Source organism: Pyrus communis, chromosome 6, assembly GCF_963583255.1.
Source record: "Pyrus communis chromosome 6, drPyrComm1.1, whole genome shotgun sequence".
In the NCBI taxonomy this organism is placed as follows: domain Eukaryota; kingdom Viridiplantae; phylum Streptophyta; class Magnoliopsida; order Rosales; family Rosaceae; genus Pyrus; species Pyrus communis.
In genome coordinates this window covers 19,621,098-19,641,337 of record NC_084808.1, presented here as the reverse complement: position 1 = coordinate 19,641,337, position 20,240 = coordinate 19,621,098, and the positions used below count along the sequence as shown (strand labels likewise).

Here is a 20,240-nt window from a genome sequence, read left to right as displayed (position 1 = left end):
ATTTATGAAACCTGCTACATATCAAAGCCATGAAGGAGGAAGCTCAAACCCCTTGGACACCCTAGATTTTGTGGAAAAATGAGCTTGGGAACGATATATTGTTGTATTTTCATGTTTGGGAAATTATTTTTTGATGCACGAGAAAATAGAGAAAAAGTGCAATTATCCATCAACTTGATTTTTATTTTGAAAAACTAAAAAAATATGGCTTGCTTTTTATTTACAACACTTAATTCACCTGTAATGTAGTTGAATTATTTATTTATAAAATTATATTAGAGAGGGGTCTACAGGAGCCAATATTACGAAATTTGATTACCAAAATAAAGGACGGTGGGGGAGCTAATTAGCCTAATTTGATGTGGAAATTAATTAATGTTTAATTAAACTTTAATTGAAATGAAAAGACTCCATCTGATCTCAACCTAATCACATGCTTTAAGTTAAAGCAATCGTTGTTCCCCAAAAAAAAAAAGTGTACCAGAAGGATGATAGGTTGAGATATATATCAAGGGTGATAGGGATCAGTTAGAGAAAAATTAGATGAAGCTAATTAAATTCAATGTTAAATGATGTGTCATATTTTAGGTTAGATTATTATTATAGAGATTCGGATTCCATTAGCATGTATGACTGTAGACCCAATTTACCAGAAAAATTAAATTAATTAATTAAATAAAGACCAAAAGTAAAGAATGAGTTTTTTTTTTTTTTTGAACAAATGAGATTATTTACCGTAAGAGATGGGAGGTGGGCGAGTTAAGCCTCGCAATGTGCTAGTAATAATGTGGTTTAAATCTGTCCTTAGCGAGAATCGAACTTAAGACCTCTCACTTATAAATAAATTAAAAAAAATCATTAAATTATAATATTAAGTGAACAAAAGTGTGTTACAAGTAAAAATTAGGAATTAGATATCAAATCAATCGATTCATTCCTACGTTAATTAAAGTATATATGGGCTTCCAAAAAAAACAAAAATTAAAGTATATATGGAGCCAAAAGTGTGTTTGATGATGTATATGTTTCGTGGCCTTTTCGATTCCAAGAGGGCATGATGAGGACGATAAAGTATTTCGATTGTGTTATTGCGTACAGAACAATCTCATGTATTACTCATTAATTAATGGATGTCTTACTCGTCTGATTTATATAGTAATTATATCAAGTTTATATTTATCCGGTCTAGTATATCGTATTCATATTGAAATACATATTTTTACCAATGAGTCTTTAGTACAGTAGTAGTTGTCTTTACTTGATTAGAGGAGGTCGCATGTCGAACTTATAAGAATATGAAAAAGATACATATCTAGAGTAAGTTTGATACCTAATTGTTTTGTTCTGACGATGTTTGTGAAGATCTTGAGTGAGTTAACCCCCATCAAAAGATTAAGAAATCTTACAAGGGTGCTGAGAAAACTAGTTTACACCTAGTCAATAAGCTTTAGATTGAAACTTCAGCTTTCTTAACAGTATTAGTGACTCGTGTCCCACATCACCCAAATATATCCACATTCTCATTGAAGTTGGTTATTGTATTACCACCCCCGACTCCCGATTCCTTGAAAATGAGAAATTGAATTTCTAATTTGGTGTAGACCTTACTTCTCTTTTGATTCCTCTATAGTTAATGAATACATGAATTATCCATAATCAAGTCCAATTCCTTAACAAGTCATGGATTTTTTTTCATATTAAAAAGAAATTTCTTTATAAATTGTAAAAAATTTACATAAGATAAACATGTCAAGGTAGAGCAAACCAAGAGGCTACACATGCCAAATACAATACAATTACTTAAACACAATGGATCTAAATCCAACCAATAGGAAAGAAATTCATGATAACTACATATTGCAAGTAGGAGAACTATCATAAATGCACCAAAAGGGGAAACCCACAGCATCATATGGTGCAATTGTTGACAAAGAAGTTATATTATGAGTCATCTGCAATCAATGTTGAGCTTTCCCCTCATAGTTCTTTGCCTAGTGCACAAACCAAAACCGGCGTTACAAAGAACTCACCTTGACAAAACGAGAAAACAACTACAACCATAACCACAAAGACTCCTCAATAAAGTGAGAGTGCGACTACAATTACGAATGATTTCCTTAATAGAGTGAGAAAACAATCACTCAATAAAGTAGGAGTGCAACTATAACTGTAACAGCCCGTTCCGAGAATTTTAAAAACGTACGCGTGAAAAGATAGTTTTGCCCCTAGTGCGTTTCCTTTACGTTTTGTGGTTGTTTTTGGGTTCCTTGTTGGCATGTTTTGGGCCACACACCATAATCTGCACCCACATCCTTTCCTTTACCCTGTACCCCCTATCCCGTGCCCAGTTCCCTTCCCATTTTCCCCTCCATTGTACGGACACACACACAAACACATCAAACCTCTACAGATCGAAGAAACCAAGCACATATCCATGCTCGTGAGGCTCGTAGGAGTCCAACCATACCTATTTCAGGTGAGAATACCTTCGTTTTCACGTCGAACTCACGATGCTCGATTTTGGTACTGTTCATGCACACGTGATTTCTCACGTTTTTGGGAATTTCAAGCTTGTAGAAAGCTTGGTGAGGTCCCTAGGAGGCTCGAGGTGGTTCGTTTGAAGGTTTTGGACGTCGGGATCACGAGTTTCGAGGTTGGCCGGAGTTGGGGTGATTTTCCAGGTGAGATTTTGTGGATTTTAGCACTTGAAAGTAGTATGATTGTGTTCCTCTTGTTGTAAGCTTCATTTTGGTTCCAATTTTGTGAAATTTGGGTGAAAAACGAAGAAGTTACAAAGGTTTGAAAATTTCCCGATTTTCCGGCGCCGGCGACGGCGCCAGAGTCTCGCCGGAGAAGACGATGGAATATTCCGTCAAATCTGACGGAATATTCCTAACGCCGTTGACGGAATCTGTTAGGGATAACGGAATATTCCTGACGGCGTCAACTGACGCCGTCAGCGTGCCAAGCACGTGCCTGCGCGTGGCCGGCGCGTGGGGGCGCGTGCGGCGGTGAAAAATTATTTTAAAAATATGGGGATGTTCCTGAGGTTGAGTAGATCACGTTGGTGTATTCATACACCCCATTTGAGCATTGTATGAGAAGTTATTTCTAAAGGTTGGTTATGTGTTGTAAAATTAACATTTTTGTAGTTGTTTCGCATATAGGTAATACCTATCCTGAGGATGAGCGTGGTCACTCAAGGCAGGGGGGTTACGACCCTTCCACATACCAGTGAGTGGGCTTTTGGTTTTCCGTATATACCTATATACTTATATTTTTCCCAGAAAGTTATTTTAAGACGTTTATTCGTTATATGACATATTTATATTGCCGGTTGTTATGCATGATTAGTTGCATTATTAATTGTTTATATATATGCATATTTGGTGCTGCGGACGCACAGGTAAGTGCCAGGTCAGTGTTATTCATGTTTACATTCAGTAGTGATTTTAGATGCTTAGAGAGCTCATAACCTGCACCCCCGGTGTTAGTGCTCCCGCCCAGAGTTAGGCACAGTCCTTCACGTGATGTTCACCTCCCGCACCACACGCTCAGCTTGGATCCAAGTTAGGTGCACAGTCCTGTCGTACAGACCACTTTAGGTGGTTCCGACTCGTAGGTGACCCGCGATTATTCGCCCAGCCTTCACGTGATCGTAGCACTTGAGCATATATATATGTTACACCCATGCCTGTCGTACAGACCACTTTAGGTGGTTCCGACTCGTGTGCAGGTCTAGTTAGTGAGATTGAGATTTTAGCTCTAGATTCAGCCGTACAAGTTACGTTAGGTGACTCCGGCTGCCAGATTATATGATAGTGATATGATTATACCTGAGCACTTGCATTTTATTTTGAGGCTTTGGCATGACATATTCTTGAGCATGATTGGTATATATATATATGTATATCTATTTTCTGGGAAGTATACAGGTTTTACGACGAGAGGTTAGAACTTATTTATTAAATGGTTTTCGAAAAGCTTTGTTTTTGCCCACTCACGCTTTTGTTTTGCGCCCCTCCAGGTTCTAGTTGACTAGCAGGTTTGGTGGTTTCCCAGAGGATTTTCCTGGCATTTCTGACGGACGATCACCAGCGTAAGGCCACCTTCGGATGTACTTTTGTTGCGACATTTTCTTTTGGACTGCTTTAGGTTTTATGCTCTGAACTTAGCGTCACACTTACGCTTGCATTTGTTATTACTTTATGTAAAACCAGTTTTTATTTATTCGTATCACTATTTCCATTATCATTTTATTAGCTTCCACACTGTGCACATGGTTACGTCACTTCCACGTGACGCCCAACATGCCCTGATCTAGATCGGGGTGTGTCAATAACCACGAATGCTTTCCTTAATAGAGTGAGAAAACGATGACTACCAAACACACAAGAAGGAAAAGCGAAGAGATGATGGATGCTTAGATTTGTGTGGAAAAGTGAACAATTTTCCTCATTAATTTTATGTTGAGTTCATATTGTATATGTCATGGACACCTCCGTAAAATAGCAAAGTAAACATATAAAAACATAAAGGTAGGGGCCATATGATAACTTTTATTTTTAATTTTTTTTTTGTCGGTTTGCACTTTTTACTTTTTTGAAAATTGAAATTTGTTTGATAATTACCTTCAGTTTTCAAAACAATGAAAATTGAAAACAAGACTAATGTGACTTTCAGTTTTTGGTTTTCATTATTTAATTTTTTTTTAAACTGAAAATTAACAGAAGACTTAAAGTAGTTACTCAATAAAATCAATTTTCAATTAAAAAAACAAAAATGAAAAACTGAAAACGAACTGCTTATCAACTGAACACTTAGAAAAGCAAGGTTTTTTTAAGAATTATTAATTTTTATCTCAAAAGGTCCACCTAGAAAGCTACAGGGTTCGTTTTTATGTGTATCTTTGCTGTCATCATCTTTATCACTAGTATGAATGATTATACAAACCCATAATTAATCATACAAATTACGTGGGGCTATCCTTCGTGGGTATCATCGACAAAAAAAAAGGTTTGATGAGCGTAAATGCATAAATATGAAATGTTTAATTAGGTAAGCTTTTTTTTTATTTTTATTTTTATTTTTATTTTATATGAAAGTTAGGTAAGTTTAACATCTCAAATCTTGAATCATTGAGTGTTTGCCCGGTTGTATTTTGGGTGACGCTTGTAATTGCTTTGATCTGCACCAATAGTATCTCAAGATTCAAGAACCTTTTTTTTTTTTTTTTTTTTACAATTTATTCTATTCTAAATCACTCTAGTTAAGTGTAAAGCGAATAAACACATTGTCCAACCAAAAAGACATGAATAAATTTCTTTCATATTGTTCGTGATCAGCGTCAATGCCTCCATGAGACGAACTTAGGATTAAAAAACATTTTTTTTGGTCAAACGTACATACTAGTAGCAACAACAAAATATGAGAGGGAAGTCATGGAGGAGTGATATGCTAAGGAAAATTTTTTTTGGGTAATTTTTGAGGAATGATTTAAGTAATATTTAGATAATGAAAATCTTTTTCGTAAGGATTCCAGACATCCTTCAATTATATTTATTCATCGTATATCGTGTGGTCAGACATCATGGTAAATTTTTTTGTTTAAAATTAAATATAAACAATACCTGACGAAAACTGACCGTACAATATACGGTGAACCAATGTGATTAAAGAATTATCAGAATTCTCACAAAGAAAATCCGGAAAAGATCCTCGTTCAATGTAAAATAACATAAAGAAATAACAATGTACAAACTTTCATGTGTTCATCGTTTTCGGTGGAGGGTGCAAATCTCTAATTAAACCGACCCGCACTACGACTTATTGTGTTGCCGGCTGCCATAGTGCCAAGCCTGCAACTGTGTGTACATACATGTATTTTAGTATTACCAAATTTAGCACATTGCTTTTTTATACGTGTGATTATTCTATTTCATGAAGCCTCGTGTGTGCATGATTTCAGAGCCAGAACTTGCAGTTCCCACCGTCCTACTTCTGAATTTCAGAAAAGATTCCAGCCATACTATCTTCACGCTAATTTTTATGGGGTCTGGAAGTACGAGATATTTTAGGTTTGTTTAAGCGTCAAATTTTTTATTCGATGTAAAAGATTTAAGAGATAATATTTATGTATTTTGATGCGAAAAAATAATTTATATGAAACGAATTTACCATTATGTGACGTTCTAATTCGATAAACAAATTGTTATATGGGGTAAAACGTATACATGATACCACATTATTGAACAAGGAACCGCACAAACGGTGCACTTGTTCTATGTAAACCTCTCTATTAGTGCGAGTTTGACCCCCACCATCCTCCTCCCTCTTAACATTTAACAATTTAATCCAACAACACTATCATTTGTCAAAAGATTTAAAGTGTAAAAAACTTGAAACATCTCATACTCTGAAACACCATAATATTTTAAAAGATTTTTGACTAGCAATAGATATTGGGTTAAATTTAGCCCAAGAAAAAGATTGAATTATATTCATCTTTTCGCCAATCATAAGGAAAGTTACAGGTGATCATGAGCCCATTTATTTGGACCATACTTTATCAATTCCGAAACTATCAAGCACCGATCATCTCCATATTCTTAGGGGCCCCTTGGCCACCATCGTGCAGTTCACTAGTAGCAGGAATCGAACTTAAGAAGTGTCGTGTGAAATATGAGTCTGAAATTCGTTATCAACCTCTGAGCTGTCCCATGATAGTTACCCTTCAATGTGCTGTAGATATGGTGCCGGTTGATTCAAAACCTTAGAGATGGCGCTGGTTGATTCACCTACTATATCATCATATTCACCAAAATTCTAAAAATTATTTTAACTCCATATATAGAAGTTTTGTAAAACCTCAGGAAAAGCCAAATGAGAAAAAATGTATTTTCTGTTTAGGAAGGGAAGAGAAAAATGAAAAAAAATCTTTTCCGTTCAAAAGTTGGTGCATTGATGGGTGTAGAAAGAACGACAACCAAACACGGCCTTAGCCTTCGGGTCCCCCTGTTGGAATTGGTTCCAAACCCAAGGCCCATATAAACTTTTAAAAATCCAGGTTATTTCCGTCAATTACACTATTTATACAAAAAGTCTCTCTTCCAGTTCCGGAACGACGCATTCGAAAATTAAAAAAATCCGAGGACCAATTAGTCCTTTCAAAGTAATTTCAATTTTGTAAATAGCCGTTTAATAATTTTGAAATTTATATCGACATCGTTGTCCTCTCTCTCTCTCTGACTTTCTCTCTCTTGTTGTCGCAGAAAGATTATTTTATAATCCAAGCAAGCCGTCCAAATCTCTCTCTCTCTCTCTCTCTCTCTCTCTTCCGTGGAGCCTCTTACCATCATCAAACCCATTTCCGAAACCAAATTCCAACAAACCCTCCCTCCCTCCTTACAATCAAAATTAGGGTTTTGCTTTCTCCCAATTCGCTCGCAGATCTGATCGAAATTGCTATTCTTTTCTTTTGATCAATTGATAACCGCAGATCTTGGTTGCGTGGTTTCTTCTATTTCATCCGGTCCGGTTCGTCGGATTGCGAATGCAAGAATTTGATTGATTTTTTGCATTGTTCGGTGTGGAATTTCTGAGATCGGATTCGATCGAACTGCAGATTCTGAGGGTTCGAAATCGCATTTCCGTTGGTTTTACTTTCATGTCCCGCTTCGAATTCGACTTTTCTCCACCCTGTGAGTATATGTAGTTTCATGCAGGTCATCGTGCTTCTATTCGTTTGAAATTCTTGTGCTTTTTGCGTTTTACGTGTTTATATAAACGCATTTTGGTTCTGTGTTTTTGTGGAGCAGTTGTTGGTATTTAGATCCTGAAAATTGGCTCCTCAAAGACGGTCGCAGCGCCATATGGGTGGCCAGATGCAGCAGAGCAATGCCGCCGCGGCAACCGCTCTGTACGATCATGCCACCGGCGCTGCTGCGGGGCCTCTGCACAATGCAGGGCCGACAGGTGATGCTGGTGATGCGGTCATGGCCCGTTGGCTCCAGTCCGCCGGGTTGCAGCATCTGGCCTCACCAGCTTCCACGGGCATTGACAATCGTCTCCTTCCCAATCTCCTCATGCAGGTATTGTTAACTTGTATTTATAACCATTACCAATAAGATTGTGCTATCTTATGATTCTTATCCTCCTTTTACATGTAAGAATACGTGATCATTGATGTCTAAGTGTTTGATATTGTCCAAGGGTTATGGAGCTCAATCTGCCGAAGAGAAGCAGAGGCTTTTCAAATTAATGCGAAACCTCAATTTCAATGGGGAGTCTGGTTCTGAGCCATACACACCTACTGCCCAATCTCTGGGAGGAGCTGCATCGGATGGTTTATATTCTCCGGAATTCAGGGGTGATTTTGGAGCGGGGTTGTTGGATCTTCATGCTATGGATGATACAGAGCTTCTGTCCGAGGTATAGTTCTTAATTAATTAATGAATATTCTGCCTTTAACTCAACTTGCAATGTTCTACATGAATTGATTCTGTAAATTCATAACAACAGAAGCCAGTACATCATTAACTCTTGTGTCTACTAGGTATCAGAGGATGAGGTAGATAACTAATCGGTGACAGAGTCAGTTTATTTGAAGTTGCCTTACAACGCTTTATGCTATTATTCAATATCTGCAGAATTCTGACCAGTTGTGCACCTTGGTATATCAAGTTGTGACACCATTATTTTGGTCTGAACTTACGGCCCAGCTCTTATGAGCTAAAATAAATTGAAAATTCAGGGTGGGATGATGGGATTCCCTGGAAATGTCTCACTTGTTTTGATGGGATACCCAAATACTAAAACTCAAATTTGGGTTTTGACTCTAAATATGGATTGGTCAAGGAAAAGTTTTATTTTATGTTATTTCTACCCGACCATCTTGGATTTGGCAAAAAACTTATATTTGGGTTTTGAGATTCTGGTGCATTGGAGAAGGAAAAAGTTTTTTATTCAGACCCAAATCTAACATCTATGCTGCAGATGGCCAATATTGGATTCTATGGCTAGCATGGTTCCATTATTGTTTCCTTTATCTATCTGTAATTGGTCTGTGTTTTAGATTTGATATATATTTAGTTATAGCTGCAGAAAAACTGTTTGTTCCTTTGTTGGAAACTAGGAAGCAAGAGGAGTTCAATTCTCACTTACTTTGGAAATGTTGTACATAACGATTACAGCTATCGGGCCATAGGAAGAAAAGAACTACAATTTCTGTTCTTTCTTGTTCTGTTCCTTTCTTTGTCAATAAAGTGCGGTATTGTTTACATGTGCAGCATGTCATCTCTGAACCCTTTGAGCCATCACCATTTATGCCTGGTGGTAAAGAATTTGAGGATGAGTTGAATTTGACAAGTAATAGGCAGCAAAGAGTGCTACCTGATCCAGATCCATCATTTCCATTAGCCCAGAGTGAAAAGGAGAGCACAAAGGAAAACAATGTGGCTAAGATTAAAGTTGTGGTATGTGTGCTTATATCAAGTTTTTGGTGACTTGGTTCCTTATTTCTGTATGAATGCTTTGTGTCATATATCATTTTTGGCATCTTCTGTTGTGTGATTTGGAGGCATATGATGGAATGTCATGTCTATTACTCTTCATGGAAATTTTGAAAGATTTGTGCTCTAATGGTTAATATTAGGTACGCAAAAGACCTTTGAACAAGAAGGAGCTTTCACGGAAGGAGGAGGATATTGTAACCGTTTATGACAATGCTTATTTGACAGTCCATGAACCCAAACTAAAGGTTTGTTCTCAGCATTCACAAGGCACCAGATGCTACTTGAACTTTTAGCTGAATTTTATTTTTGGGATTGAAGTCTCTTTTCCTCACATATCTTCTTTGGGTTTTACTTTTTGTTCTCATATGATAGGTGGACTTGACTGCATACGTGGAGAAGCATGAATTTTGTTTTGATGCTGTACTGAATGAGCAAGTTTCAAATGATGAGGTAACAGTTTTTCTGTAGACTAAAATTTTCCATGTACACAAGTGTCTAAATGTTACCTAATTCCTGTAGTGTTGAGGATACTGTTGCATATTGGGCACGGTCTGTTCCTCTACGATTGTTTATCAGTTCGACAGAATAAGTTTGATGACTTTAAATGCTTTTTGGAACAGGTATACCGGGCTACTGTAGAACCAATCATTCCCATAATTTTTGAGCGAACAAAGGCTACATGTTTTGCTTATGGTCAAACAGGTAGGTTCATATGATCTTCCCTTTTAATACACTACATGATTATCAGCTTATCCTTGTTGATACTTTATTCTTTTCCATACATGTATTAGACAGTCATCAAAATGCAGTATCTTTTCATTGGTTATTAATTGTACTGAGCTTGTGATAAACTGGAGTTTAGATCTGAGACATTATATTAGTGGTTTTACTTAATGCTATGTGATCCTTTTCAACGAAGTTAAATGTCTGCATTGTTGAAGTACTAATGAGGTTTGAACTATAGGTAGTGGTAAGACATTCACAATGCAACCGTTACCTATCAGAGCTGCAGAAGACCTTGTCAGATTGTTACATCAGCCAGTTTACCGTAACCAGAGATTCAAATTGTGGCTTAGCTATTTTGAGATTTATGGTGGAAAGCTCTTTGATCTTCTCAGTGATAGGAAGTACATCTCTTTGCTTCATTGATTCTTTTATTTTGATGTTATGAACATATTCAAGTTCATTGTTTAATTTTTTTTCTTTTAAATTTTTAAATTTAAATTGCTACTATATTCGAATGGGATTTGAACCCAAGATCTCGTTAGAGGAGGTATAGGCTTGTAGATACTTTGGGGAATAGGCTATGTTAGTGCATTATAATAGTCTGATGAGTAAAAAGATTGGGTGCAAGTTAGATTCTGTGGAATCATTATGGAATTTGGGTTCTGATTATGTGCAATTCTGGGTTCAACATGCATTGTGCATCATTTTCTTTTATATGCAACACATTTCTTTTCATGTCATTTAGACATAATGGACATATGTATATGTATATGTGAATTTTGGTTCACTTGGCGGTGTACTTCTATAACTGTGTTATGACATGAATGACTTCATTCCTTTACAATAGGAAACTATGTATGAGAGAAGATGGACGACAACAAGTTTGCATTGTTGGACTGCAAGAGTTTGAAGTTTCAGATGTACAAATTGTTAAAGAATTTATTGAGAGGGGGAATGCTTCTAGAAGTACTGGGTCGACTGGTGCTAATGAGGAGTCTTCTCGGTCTCATGCTATTTTACAACTTGTTGTTAAAAAGCACACCGAGGTAAAAGATTCCAGGCGAAACATTGATGTAAATGAATCTAGAAGTGGGAAGGTTGTGGGAAAGATCTCTTTTATTGATCTTGCTGGTAGTGAAAGGGGTGCCGACACCACTGATAATGACCGACAAACAAGGTAATCTTCCAAATTTATCATTTTTTTGGGCTGTACCTCTTCCATCAGGATAATGCTTCTTAGGCTATAAAATAAACCCTTATTGTTTTTCACATTCATTATAATGCAAATGTTCTATTGGCATGATGATTTACTGACTACTGCAGTTTCTTTAATTAAAATGGGTTATTGCAGAATTGAAGGAGCAGAAATTAACAAGAGCCTTTTGGCGCTTAAGGAGTGCATTCGTGCCCTGGACAATGATCAGATCCATATACCTTTCCGTGGAAGCAAACTCACAGAAGTGCTCCGTGACTCCTTTGTTGGAAATTCAAGGACTGTTATGATATCTTGCATTTCTCCAAATGCAGGGTCATGCGAGCATACACTTAATACTTTGAGATATGCAGATCGGTATGCTTTATGCTATTGTCAACTTAAATAACTCTAATGACTTTGCTACTGGCTAATGATTACACTTATGTTTCAAACTAAAAGATTATTTTAAACAAACAGCGTGAAAAGTCTTTCAAAAGGTGGCAATGCTAGAAAGGATCAAGCCGTAAATTCATTACCACCAGCGAATAAGGATGTTTCATTAGCATCTTCTACACTGGTTTCTTCTGAGGTAGAGGATGTCCGTGAGCAACATCAAGAAGTTAAAGTAGCTGATACAGGTAGAAGAGCTGTGGAGAAAGAAAGTTTCTCATATATCCCTCCTACTCCAGAGTTTGACAAGCAGCCAGCAAAGTCATCATCAAGTAATCCCATCAATGTTCGGGAAGAAAGTGGGGTGCCTTCTGGTTCAATGGACAGGGAGAGATTTGAAATGAATAATTCATATGGTGATAATTACAGTCAGAAGTTGCCCAATTATTCTAAAAACTCGGTTGATACAGAAGAGAGAGTACAAAAGGTGTCACCACCTCGTAGGAAAGTAACCAAGGATGAAAAATCAGAAAGGTTGGGGAACTGGCCGAAAAAAGGTGGTTCGGATCTTTCCACTACAAGCACTAAGCAGCAAAGTACAGGAATTTATAACGCAAGCAATGCTGGATCCAGACAATCTGAGCCTGAAGTTCCTGATGGGAATATCAATGCCATTCTTGAGGTTGGTACTCTGTGGCCTCACTCATTTTAACTGTGTAGTTATTTTTTAAGTTCTCCTGCACCCCCTGCTAATTTTTAGAGTTCTTTCGACTGTTTAGGAGGAAGAGGCCCTTATTGCTGCCCATAGAAAAGAAATTGAGGATACAATGGAAATTGTTCGCGAAGTAAGTGAAAATTTTCATCTTTTGATTTTAAAGATAGTGATTTTCTATTGGCTATTATCAGTCGTGCATAACATGCAAACTCTCCGTTTTAAGTTATTGTTTGGTTTTGTACGTTCATGAACTTTGAATGGCATTTTTTTTTCATCTTTTCACATGGTGCTCATCCGTGTTGTTTGGTTACCAGGAAATGAAACTGTTGGCGGCAGTGGACCAACCGGGGAGCCGCATAGACGACTATGTGACCCAGTTGAATTTTGTTCTTTCCCGCAAGGCAGCCGGTCTGGTTAGCCTTCAAGCCCGCCTTGCAAGATTCCAGCACAGACTAAAGGAACAGGAAATACTAAGTCGGAAAAGAGTACCTCGTTAAGGCAGGCACCTTCTTTCGCTGCACACTGTATCTTGTATTGTAATCTGAACTCTCGTATACATGTTCGTTTTCATTTTTTAAACGGGCCCCTGGTGGAAAGGATTTATAGTAAACTGCATCCTTGTTAATTTCAGCTTATTCTTTCGTGTTATGGTCCCGGTACAGTTACAAAGCAGGAGGCCTGTGGGGGAGGATTTGAGGCATTGCAGACGCCGGACTTTGTTCACATCCAGACTTCTGGCTTGAAGCACGGGAATGGGGATAGGATTCGTGTCTTTTGCCGGTAATTTGTGTTTTCTTTTGTAATTCTTTAGATAAGTCCGTCGATGTGTTCTTGCCGAGTTCCTCTGGATTTTGGATTTCGGCTGTTGTGTAATGGTGACCGGGGATTTGATTGCACAATGTATTTTCTAGTAAAGGAAAAAAAAAATGAAAATATAAGGTTTATATTTTATTTTGTTTGGTTTTTACTGTTCCTCGAGTACCCATGTCAGAGAGCTTCGTTAAGGGGCTTGCAACTCGAGTGCTAAAAACGCGTTTACTCTTGCATCCGAGGTTTTGAGCCCGTTTCTTTTTACCACAATTTTAACCACTCGAAGGGTTTCAAAAGCACTTGAGCAATGGTTTGAAGGTGCCCTTGAGTGGCTATATTTCTAAATCTTGGAAAACAAAACAGAATATTAGCATAACTGAATTCCCAAATCATTAGCAGGTTGGGCAAAACAAACGAAACGTTTGTTTTATAAATAGATATATTTCTCACTAAACTTATACAATTGTTAAACCAGTAGGATCAAGATACAAGGACCAAAAAGAAACCTGCAGTCTAGGATTTGTTCGGGCTCTCAACATTTATGTCATAAATCAAGGTTCCCACTTGTATTGTATATACAAGTAACTATTTCCGCATCGTGCTCTGATAAGCCTTTAGACTTACAGGACTCACCTCGCCAGGACAACTCTCAAATCACTAAAAAAAAAAAAACGAAGCTGGCACGACCGGCAATAACACTATGAATCAAATGTAGACATTGATGGGCACACCTACTTCATGATAACATCTATTGGTCGCTAATCGCTAATTCTTGATTGGTACAACAGCATGTCAAAAGCTTGCTTCGTAGACGCAATCAGTCTGCTCTCAATTTCAGGATCTCCTTCGCTGTTCTCAATCGAAAATATGGCATGTGTTCCTGCAATGACAATAAAAACAGGGTTGAATCATACTAACTAAAAGTTGTTCAGCAGAACGAGGAATGGTTGGTAGTGCGAGTTTTTCATGGAAAACTATCCAAGAGCAGGCCATACATGGAGCCAGTACCGAGATTCTTCCCCCTAGAATATTGGCTATAATTTCCCATTTTAAAGGTTTGAATGCATGTGCAGTCAAATAAATATGAATTAGCAACAGAAACATCTCTATACGCGTTACCTGTTTGAAACAGAGCCCAATATCCCTGCTATAAAAGTCAGCATATTTAACCATGAAAACACCACAGTCATACCTGTTATAAAGAAATTGATCAGAACAGTTAATTATAAAGAGTTCGCAAAAAAAAAATATCAATAATAATTTCCAGCAAGTGTCAAGACATGCAAATGTTAGCCTACCCATTCTCCTGCTCAGGAAGGTTGTCAACATATTCTAATTCCCAAGAACTCAAATCAATATCCTCTCCACTCTTGTCCTTCACTTCATCAACATAGTATTTAGCCTGCAAATATACACAGTGAACGTTAACTGCAACTCAATTGATTGAAGGGATTTACTACTTTTCCTACCATTTTCTGAGGGCCTGCCATAAGAATCGAGAAAAGGAAAAAGAAAAAGATGAATAAACTAACAGGTGGGCCTAATATCTTCTGGCCTACACAGAATATACTGTTTTTCTTTTGGCCGTCAAAATGAGGCAAATAAACAATAGTACCGGATGGATCAGCTAAATGAACAAAAGGGAAAATAGTTGATACTTCTAACTATGATGTTAAAATCGAAGTTCTGACAAGCCATTGTTTCCAGAGATGTGAAGTCCATATAGACAGTGGTGGAGCCAGAACTTCATATGGGTGGGCAGACAACCTAAATTTAGTAGCCATTTCCTAAAACTGCACAATTCAAAGCCATATACCTTGAGGTGGGAGACAAGACCACTAGCAGTCTTAACATTGAGACGGCATGGTAGCCATAGTGTTCAAAGGGTTGGTTGCGAAATCATTATGTGCAACTACGTAACAAATGAGAAGTGTATTGTCTGCACTACTTTTCGGCCTTCAAGCTTCTAGACAATTAATTCAAATATCACTTGCCACCAATTAAGATTTTTTACTATGAAGAGTTAATTGATGGTAGATGATTGATGAAATGGTTGCTCAGACATCATGAACACTAAAATGTTTCTGAGTGGAGAATGGCTTTGGATTCAATAATTTGATGTGCAGATTGCATACCACGTTAAGAGTGCAGGGAGGGACATTCTTCCCAAGTTCCACAGGCAAGGCTGACAATATGATTTTATACACTTTTTAAAACCCAGACAGTTCCCACAGATGGTTTAGAAAAGAGTAGCAGGAAATTATAAGGTACTGACAATGGCAAGAATTTTAGTATTATCAAAAAAAAAAATACCAATGTCCCATACCCCTTACCACAAAAAATAAAATAAAACAGGTGTTATCGAGGGTAAGCACCATGCATCAATAAATTATATCAACAGCCAAACAAAAGATGACTACAAAACGTACCAATATTCTCATCACTTGGGTATCCCTTCCCTTGAGTGAATCAAGATACTGTAACTTCTGATCTACCTTGTTAATAACTGCCAAGCACCAATGTATTTCTTTGTGGATGGGGACAAATATCTGAAAAGAAAACCACTTATGAAATAAATGTGATTTCAGTAGAATTGAGTATATGGTGTAAGGAAAAAGGTTGGATTAAAGTTACTTTGTCGCAATCAATGAGGTAGTATCCCAGCTTTCTTTCGGTAGTCCACCTTCTGACAGATTTATAATCATAGCCACCTTTCCCACTTATCAACTGCACATTAAATTTCAGAAAAATAAGAGTATGGAAAATCTTAAATCGGACAGCAAAGATGGTACCCAATCTAGGCAAATTATTACTAGGAGTGTGAATGCACGGGTTGAGTTGACAGGCCTTGCCTGCAGTTAGCCTAATGAGCACATGGCTGAGCTCTCAACCCAGCCCAACTTTAAGGCCTAAAGTTGATCAAAATGTAATATACGTAAACAATGGGACAAACAACTGGGGCATTTCGGGTCAGGCTTATATCAGGCTGATTTATTTTCTAAACTTCAAATCAAATGTTTTAAATCAGCCACAACTTGTCCTAAAGATCGATGAAATTGCAGCACAATGTGACCAATTGAAAATAAACTGGAATTAGAGCTTCATGTATTATTAACATTTTCAAAACATAAATTGTCTCGACTCTCAAGGAAGTTTCATAAATCAAGGAGTGACTATATAATTCATAATAGTGCGCACTTATCTAGACAAGAAACTAATCATATCAGCAAATATTTGCCAAACTCTTCTGACTGTAAAAAAAAATAAAAAAATAAAAAACATAAAGAAAGGAAAAAAGAGAAAAAGAGAGAAACAAACAGGATATGTATATACAAATATGTGCCGAGAACCATGACTAAAAGATATAAGAAGACTACATGCAAATTACAAACCTTTGTATAGAAAAATGTGTTGAAGAAGTGACATTTTAAGAACTTTTGTGGTTCTCTCTTCTCCCTCTCTTTCAGCAATTCAAGGTACACGTTTATGACCTGAAAGCAAGAAAGTGCACGTTATCAAGAAACTAAATTACCAGTTTGGTAAGCCCGTATAAGTCCACATCAACCATTAAAAACAAAATCTAATGACGAAACTTAATCTTCGTCATTGCTAAAAAAAAATGTAAATACATAACCTAAGAATACCTCATCCTTCAACCACGCGCCTGGTCTAAGGCACTGCAGAAGTTCTCCTGTTATCTCTATGTTTGAGTTCTCATGAGTTACCAAGATCCTCTTCCTGTTGAAGGAACCCCAACAATGTTATAGTTTACCATACACCAATTTTAAAATGAACCAATATATATGCATAAATCCATACCGGTTAGAGGAAGAAAATGCTTGCTCAATCTCCGCCACTTCCTCCTTTCTAAGAGGGACAAATGGTTCAACGGGCACAACCTAAAAAGAAATGGGAATAGCTTATTAAGACTCTCAACCACATAATTCGTTACCAATCATTACTTACAGGTTGATACAAGCTTTTTAACTTTAGAATTAGTAACAATTCTTCAAACTACATACCAAGCATATCCCCAGATAACCAAAGAAATGAAAATTATACTTTATAGTTAATAACAGGTAGAAAGTTAATGCAAAATGATAAAACATTCACCTCCACTGGTTTCTTTTGTGGACGCAGCGATTCAAGCATAGACCGTTTCTTCCAATGGAAGTCAATTTGGACATCCAAATATTTCAGTTTCGGAGCCCGCCTCTCTACACTCTCAATCAACAGCTTGTATGCTGCCTTACTTGGCACACCCGCCTCACGATTCAGCGTCAGTGAGTCCAACATCTTCCCTGCACTGTCCTCTTTGAAAGCAGTATTCGTAGTTGTGGTCAAGTCTGAAACCACTGAAGAAGCCGATGGATGAGTAGCCTGAGTTCCATAATCCACCATCTTCGTATCCAATTCCTGCCCATAATCCACCACAGAAGGCCCTTCTTGGTCATCTTCCTCTATAGCCACAACTTCTTCTATGCTTGAATCCTCGGAAACCCGATCATCTTCAACCTCCTTATCCAATTCAATCACCTCCTTGTCCTTGCTCGAATACCGAAAGGCACCGAAGGCGGCGTTCTTTGCCTTGTCCAAACGGTTACTCGGTACATTGCCCATCGACCGCTCTTCAGGAACCCCTCTAGTTTTCGGACTCAAACCACGAAAGGACCCGAATTTTTGTGTTCTGCAAGGGGCGTGAACTCTAGGCAATGGGGGCTTTATATCCGGGTACCGAGAGAGCCTCGAACTGGCGCTTTTAGACGAGACGATGAGTTGGTTCGGGCTCTGATTCACGTGAGACAATCTGGGTCGCTTCGAGCTTTGAAAATTAGGCAAATTCGGAGATGGGTGCGCACAACTGAAGCTCAAACACTCGTCCCCTCGCTTACGGTTGCTGGTTAGCGCTCCCATTGATAGACCCGGAGCTCAAAAACCCTAGAAATTCACATCTCATCTGATGAAAACCATGTTAGGGCAAACAATCACCTGGCGAAACTTAAAACCCTAAATGTAGCGCAATCGGAATTCAAAATTAGGGTTTTTGGAAAGCAGCGAAGAAGGAAAAGTGGGGAGAGAATGGTTCGATTGGAGCTTGTTGAAATCGGAAATTTGAAGGGAGCAAAAACCCTAGAAACGCACCAGAAAATCTGTGGAGACAAAAGTGTTCCCGCTTCAATGAAGGGGTTGAGTAGAATTTTTTGATTTTGTTTGGTTGGAGAGTAATTTTAATTTTGACGCAGTTTGTGTTGGGATCAGCATTTCCCAATTTTGCTTGTGTGCTTTTTACGAAACTTTTCGGTTTTAAGCCCGCTTATTACTATGTAGTGTATTATTTCTCACTTAAAAATAAGAAATTTTAAATTTGAATCTCATAAATAACAAATAACGAATACGATATCAAATTAGACTGTCTATTATGTGGTTTAATCGAACTTCCCTTCGTTATAATGTAAAAATATAAATGTATTAAAAAAAATTAGAAAAAGCAGCATGTGTTTTAAAACACTTTAAGGATTTTTTAAAAGAAGCACTATATATGTGTTTTTTGCATGAAGTTTTTAAAATGTTTTTCAAAAATCTACTTGGATTTTTATTAAAAATTAATTTTAAAAACATTTTTACTAAAAACTTTTTTAATTATTTTATAAACATTTCCAGACAAACTATACATTAAGAAAGAAAAAAAAAACGACTCACCCATAAGTTTTAACAACTTCCGTCTTGACTTTCTTAATGTTTACGAATAATGAGTAGTTCAAATCTTAACAAGTAAATAATAAATTAATTAGGAGAAAAATTAGTTTCGAACTAATTTCTAACTTGGTTGATCATTAATTATATAAACATGCCTACTTGAAGAAATGTGTATGAAAATCGTATACGTTAAAGAGCAAGTGCGAAAGAAATTTTTCATTATATTATGTGATAAACATAATTTTATGGCTTGAATGTCAAAATGATCAATGTGTTATAGTCATATGGCTAATTTAGTCTCCGTGTTTTCGATTTGGCTAATTTAGTCATCGTATTTATCTCTGTTAGCCAATTAAGGACATTTTATTTTATCTCTATTAAAAAATTCATAAAAAAAATTATAAGAGATATAATTACCTTTTCTCCTTAAAGAAAAATGATTTGAGAAATAACACATATAAGAGATAAAACTTCCAATATGAAAAAATGATTAAGGTTGTGATATAGAAAAGAGAGGGGGTAACGTTAGGGTCGGGAGTTGGGAGGATAATAAATTTTCTTTTAATTTATTTTATTTTATTTCATTTTAGATATTTTAAATCAAGTAAATTATTTTATAAACAAGTTTATAATAATTTATAATTTTTTTTTTTTACAAAAATTAGATAAAAATGTCCTTAATTGACTAATAGAGATAAATACAAATACCAAATTAGCCAAATTGAAAACAGATGGACTAAATTAACCCAATGACTAAAACATAGGGACACAAGATGTTTTTTTTTTTTTTTTTTTTTTTTGTCGAAGCACGAGGCATGTATCTCAATATATGCAGGGAGTCAAAACTATTTAGTACTACAAAAATGAACAGTCATGATTGAATTGGAGAAATATTACTTTTGACAAATATTTTTGCTTGTCAATAAAATCGGACTATCCAGTAGTCCGAAAACCTAGAAATATTGAATGCTTACCGTGTTCCTTCATGTGAAAGAAGACAAGAAAAGTGAGACGAGAAATTTGGTTGAATGTTGCTCAATAGATATAGCCATAGGTTTGAATAGACGTCTAGCAGCCGAACAAGACTGCTACTAAAACAAACATCGAATGCTACAGAACTCACCTGTACCCTTTTGCATCAGTGAACGTAAAGATTGCAAGTCTTCGCTGCTCTCTAAGCGCGAGTATAAGCACG

At 36.9% G+C, this 20,240-nt stretch overlaps 2 protein-coding genes across 6 annotated transcripts; one reads left to right on the top strand and one right to left on the bottom strand.

Moving 5' to 3' along the window:
• Positions 1-7,293: 7,293 nt before the first annotated feature.
• LOC137737458 (kinesin-like protein KIN-13A) lies at positions 7,294-13,489 on the top strand. 5 transcript variants are annotated; one of them, XM_068476941.1, is made up of 14 exons: positions 7,294-7,700; positions 7,818-8,090; positions 8,212-8,430; positions 9,288-9,473; positions 9,653-9,757; positions 9,885-9,962; positions 10,133-10,218; positions 10,481-10,639; positions 11,086-11,415; positions 11,590-11,808; positions 11,911-12,505; positions 12,603-12,668; positions 12,853-13,036; positions 13,170-13,489. In XM_068476941.1, exons 2-13 carry the CDS (start codon positions 7,872-7,874, stop codon positions 13,033-13,035), a joined length of 2,445 nt encoding a protein of 814 aa, XP_068333042.1. In that variant the 5' UTR covers positions 7,294-7,700; positions 7,818-7,871; the 3' UTR covers position 13,036; positions 13,170-13,489. The 5 variants fall into 5 exon arrangements, with proteins under 5 accessions (XP_068333042.1, XP_068333039.1, XP_068333038.1 ...); XM_068476938.1 differs by having other exon boundaries at positions 7,295-7,700; positions 13,201-13,489; XM_068476937.1 differs by having other exon boundaries at positions 7,295-7,700; positions 12,853-13,069; positions 13,201-13,489.
• A 259-nt stretch (positions 13,490-13,748) lies between these two features.
• LOC137737207 (ubiquitin-like-specific protease ESD4) lies at positions 13,749-18,609 on the bottom strand. Its single transcript, XM_068476621.1, has 9 exons — positions 17,462-18,609; positions 17,168-17,247; positions 16,993-17,086; positions 16,741-16,839; positions 15,983-16,075; positions 15,778-15,897; positions 14,647-14,750; positions 14,468-14,540; positions 13,749-14,228 (listed from the first exon to the last, which is right to left on the bottom strand). The coding sequence occupies exons 1-9, from the start codon at positions 18,260-18,262 to the stop codon at positions 14,166-14,168; spliced, it is 1,527 nt and encodes a 508-aa protein (XP_068332722.1). The 5' UTR covers positions 18,263-18,609; the 3' UTR covers positions 13,749-14,165.
• Between the last annotated feature and the right edge of the window lie 1,631 nt (positions 18,610-20,240).

What these genes read in the sequence shown, in the direction of transcription:
- LOC137737458 (XM_068476941.1), top strand. Translation starts at nt 7,872, where the DNA reads ATGGGTGGCCAGATGCAGCAGAGCAATGCCGCCGCGGCAACCGCTCTG. An exon ending in TCCATGAACCCAAACTAAAG is followed by an intron (nt 9,758 to 9,884) that starts GTTTGTTCTCAG and finishes CTCATATGATAG; the next exon opens with GTGGACTTGACTGCATACGT. An exon ending in ACTTTGAGATATGCAGATCG is followed by an intron (nt 11,809 to 11,910) that starts GTATGCTTTATG and finishes TTAAACAAACAG; the next exon opens with CGTGAAAAGTCTTTCAAAAG.
- LOC137737207 (XM_068476621.1), bottom strand. Translation starts at nt 18,262, where the DNA reads ATGGGAGCGCTAACCAGCAACCGTAAGCGAGGGGACGAGTGTTTGAGC. An exon ending in CACAAAAGAAACCAGTGGAG is followed by an intron (nt 17,248 to 17,461) that starts GTGAATGTTTTA and finishes ATTTCTTTTTAG; the next exon opens with GTTGTGCCCGTTGAACCATT. An exon ending in GCGCGTGGTTGAAGGATGAG is followed by an intron (nt 16,840 to 16,992) that starts GTATTCTTAGGT and finishes TCTTGCTTTCAG; the next exon opens with GTCATAAACGTGTACCTTGA.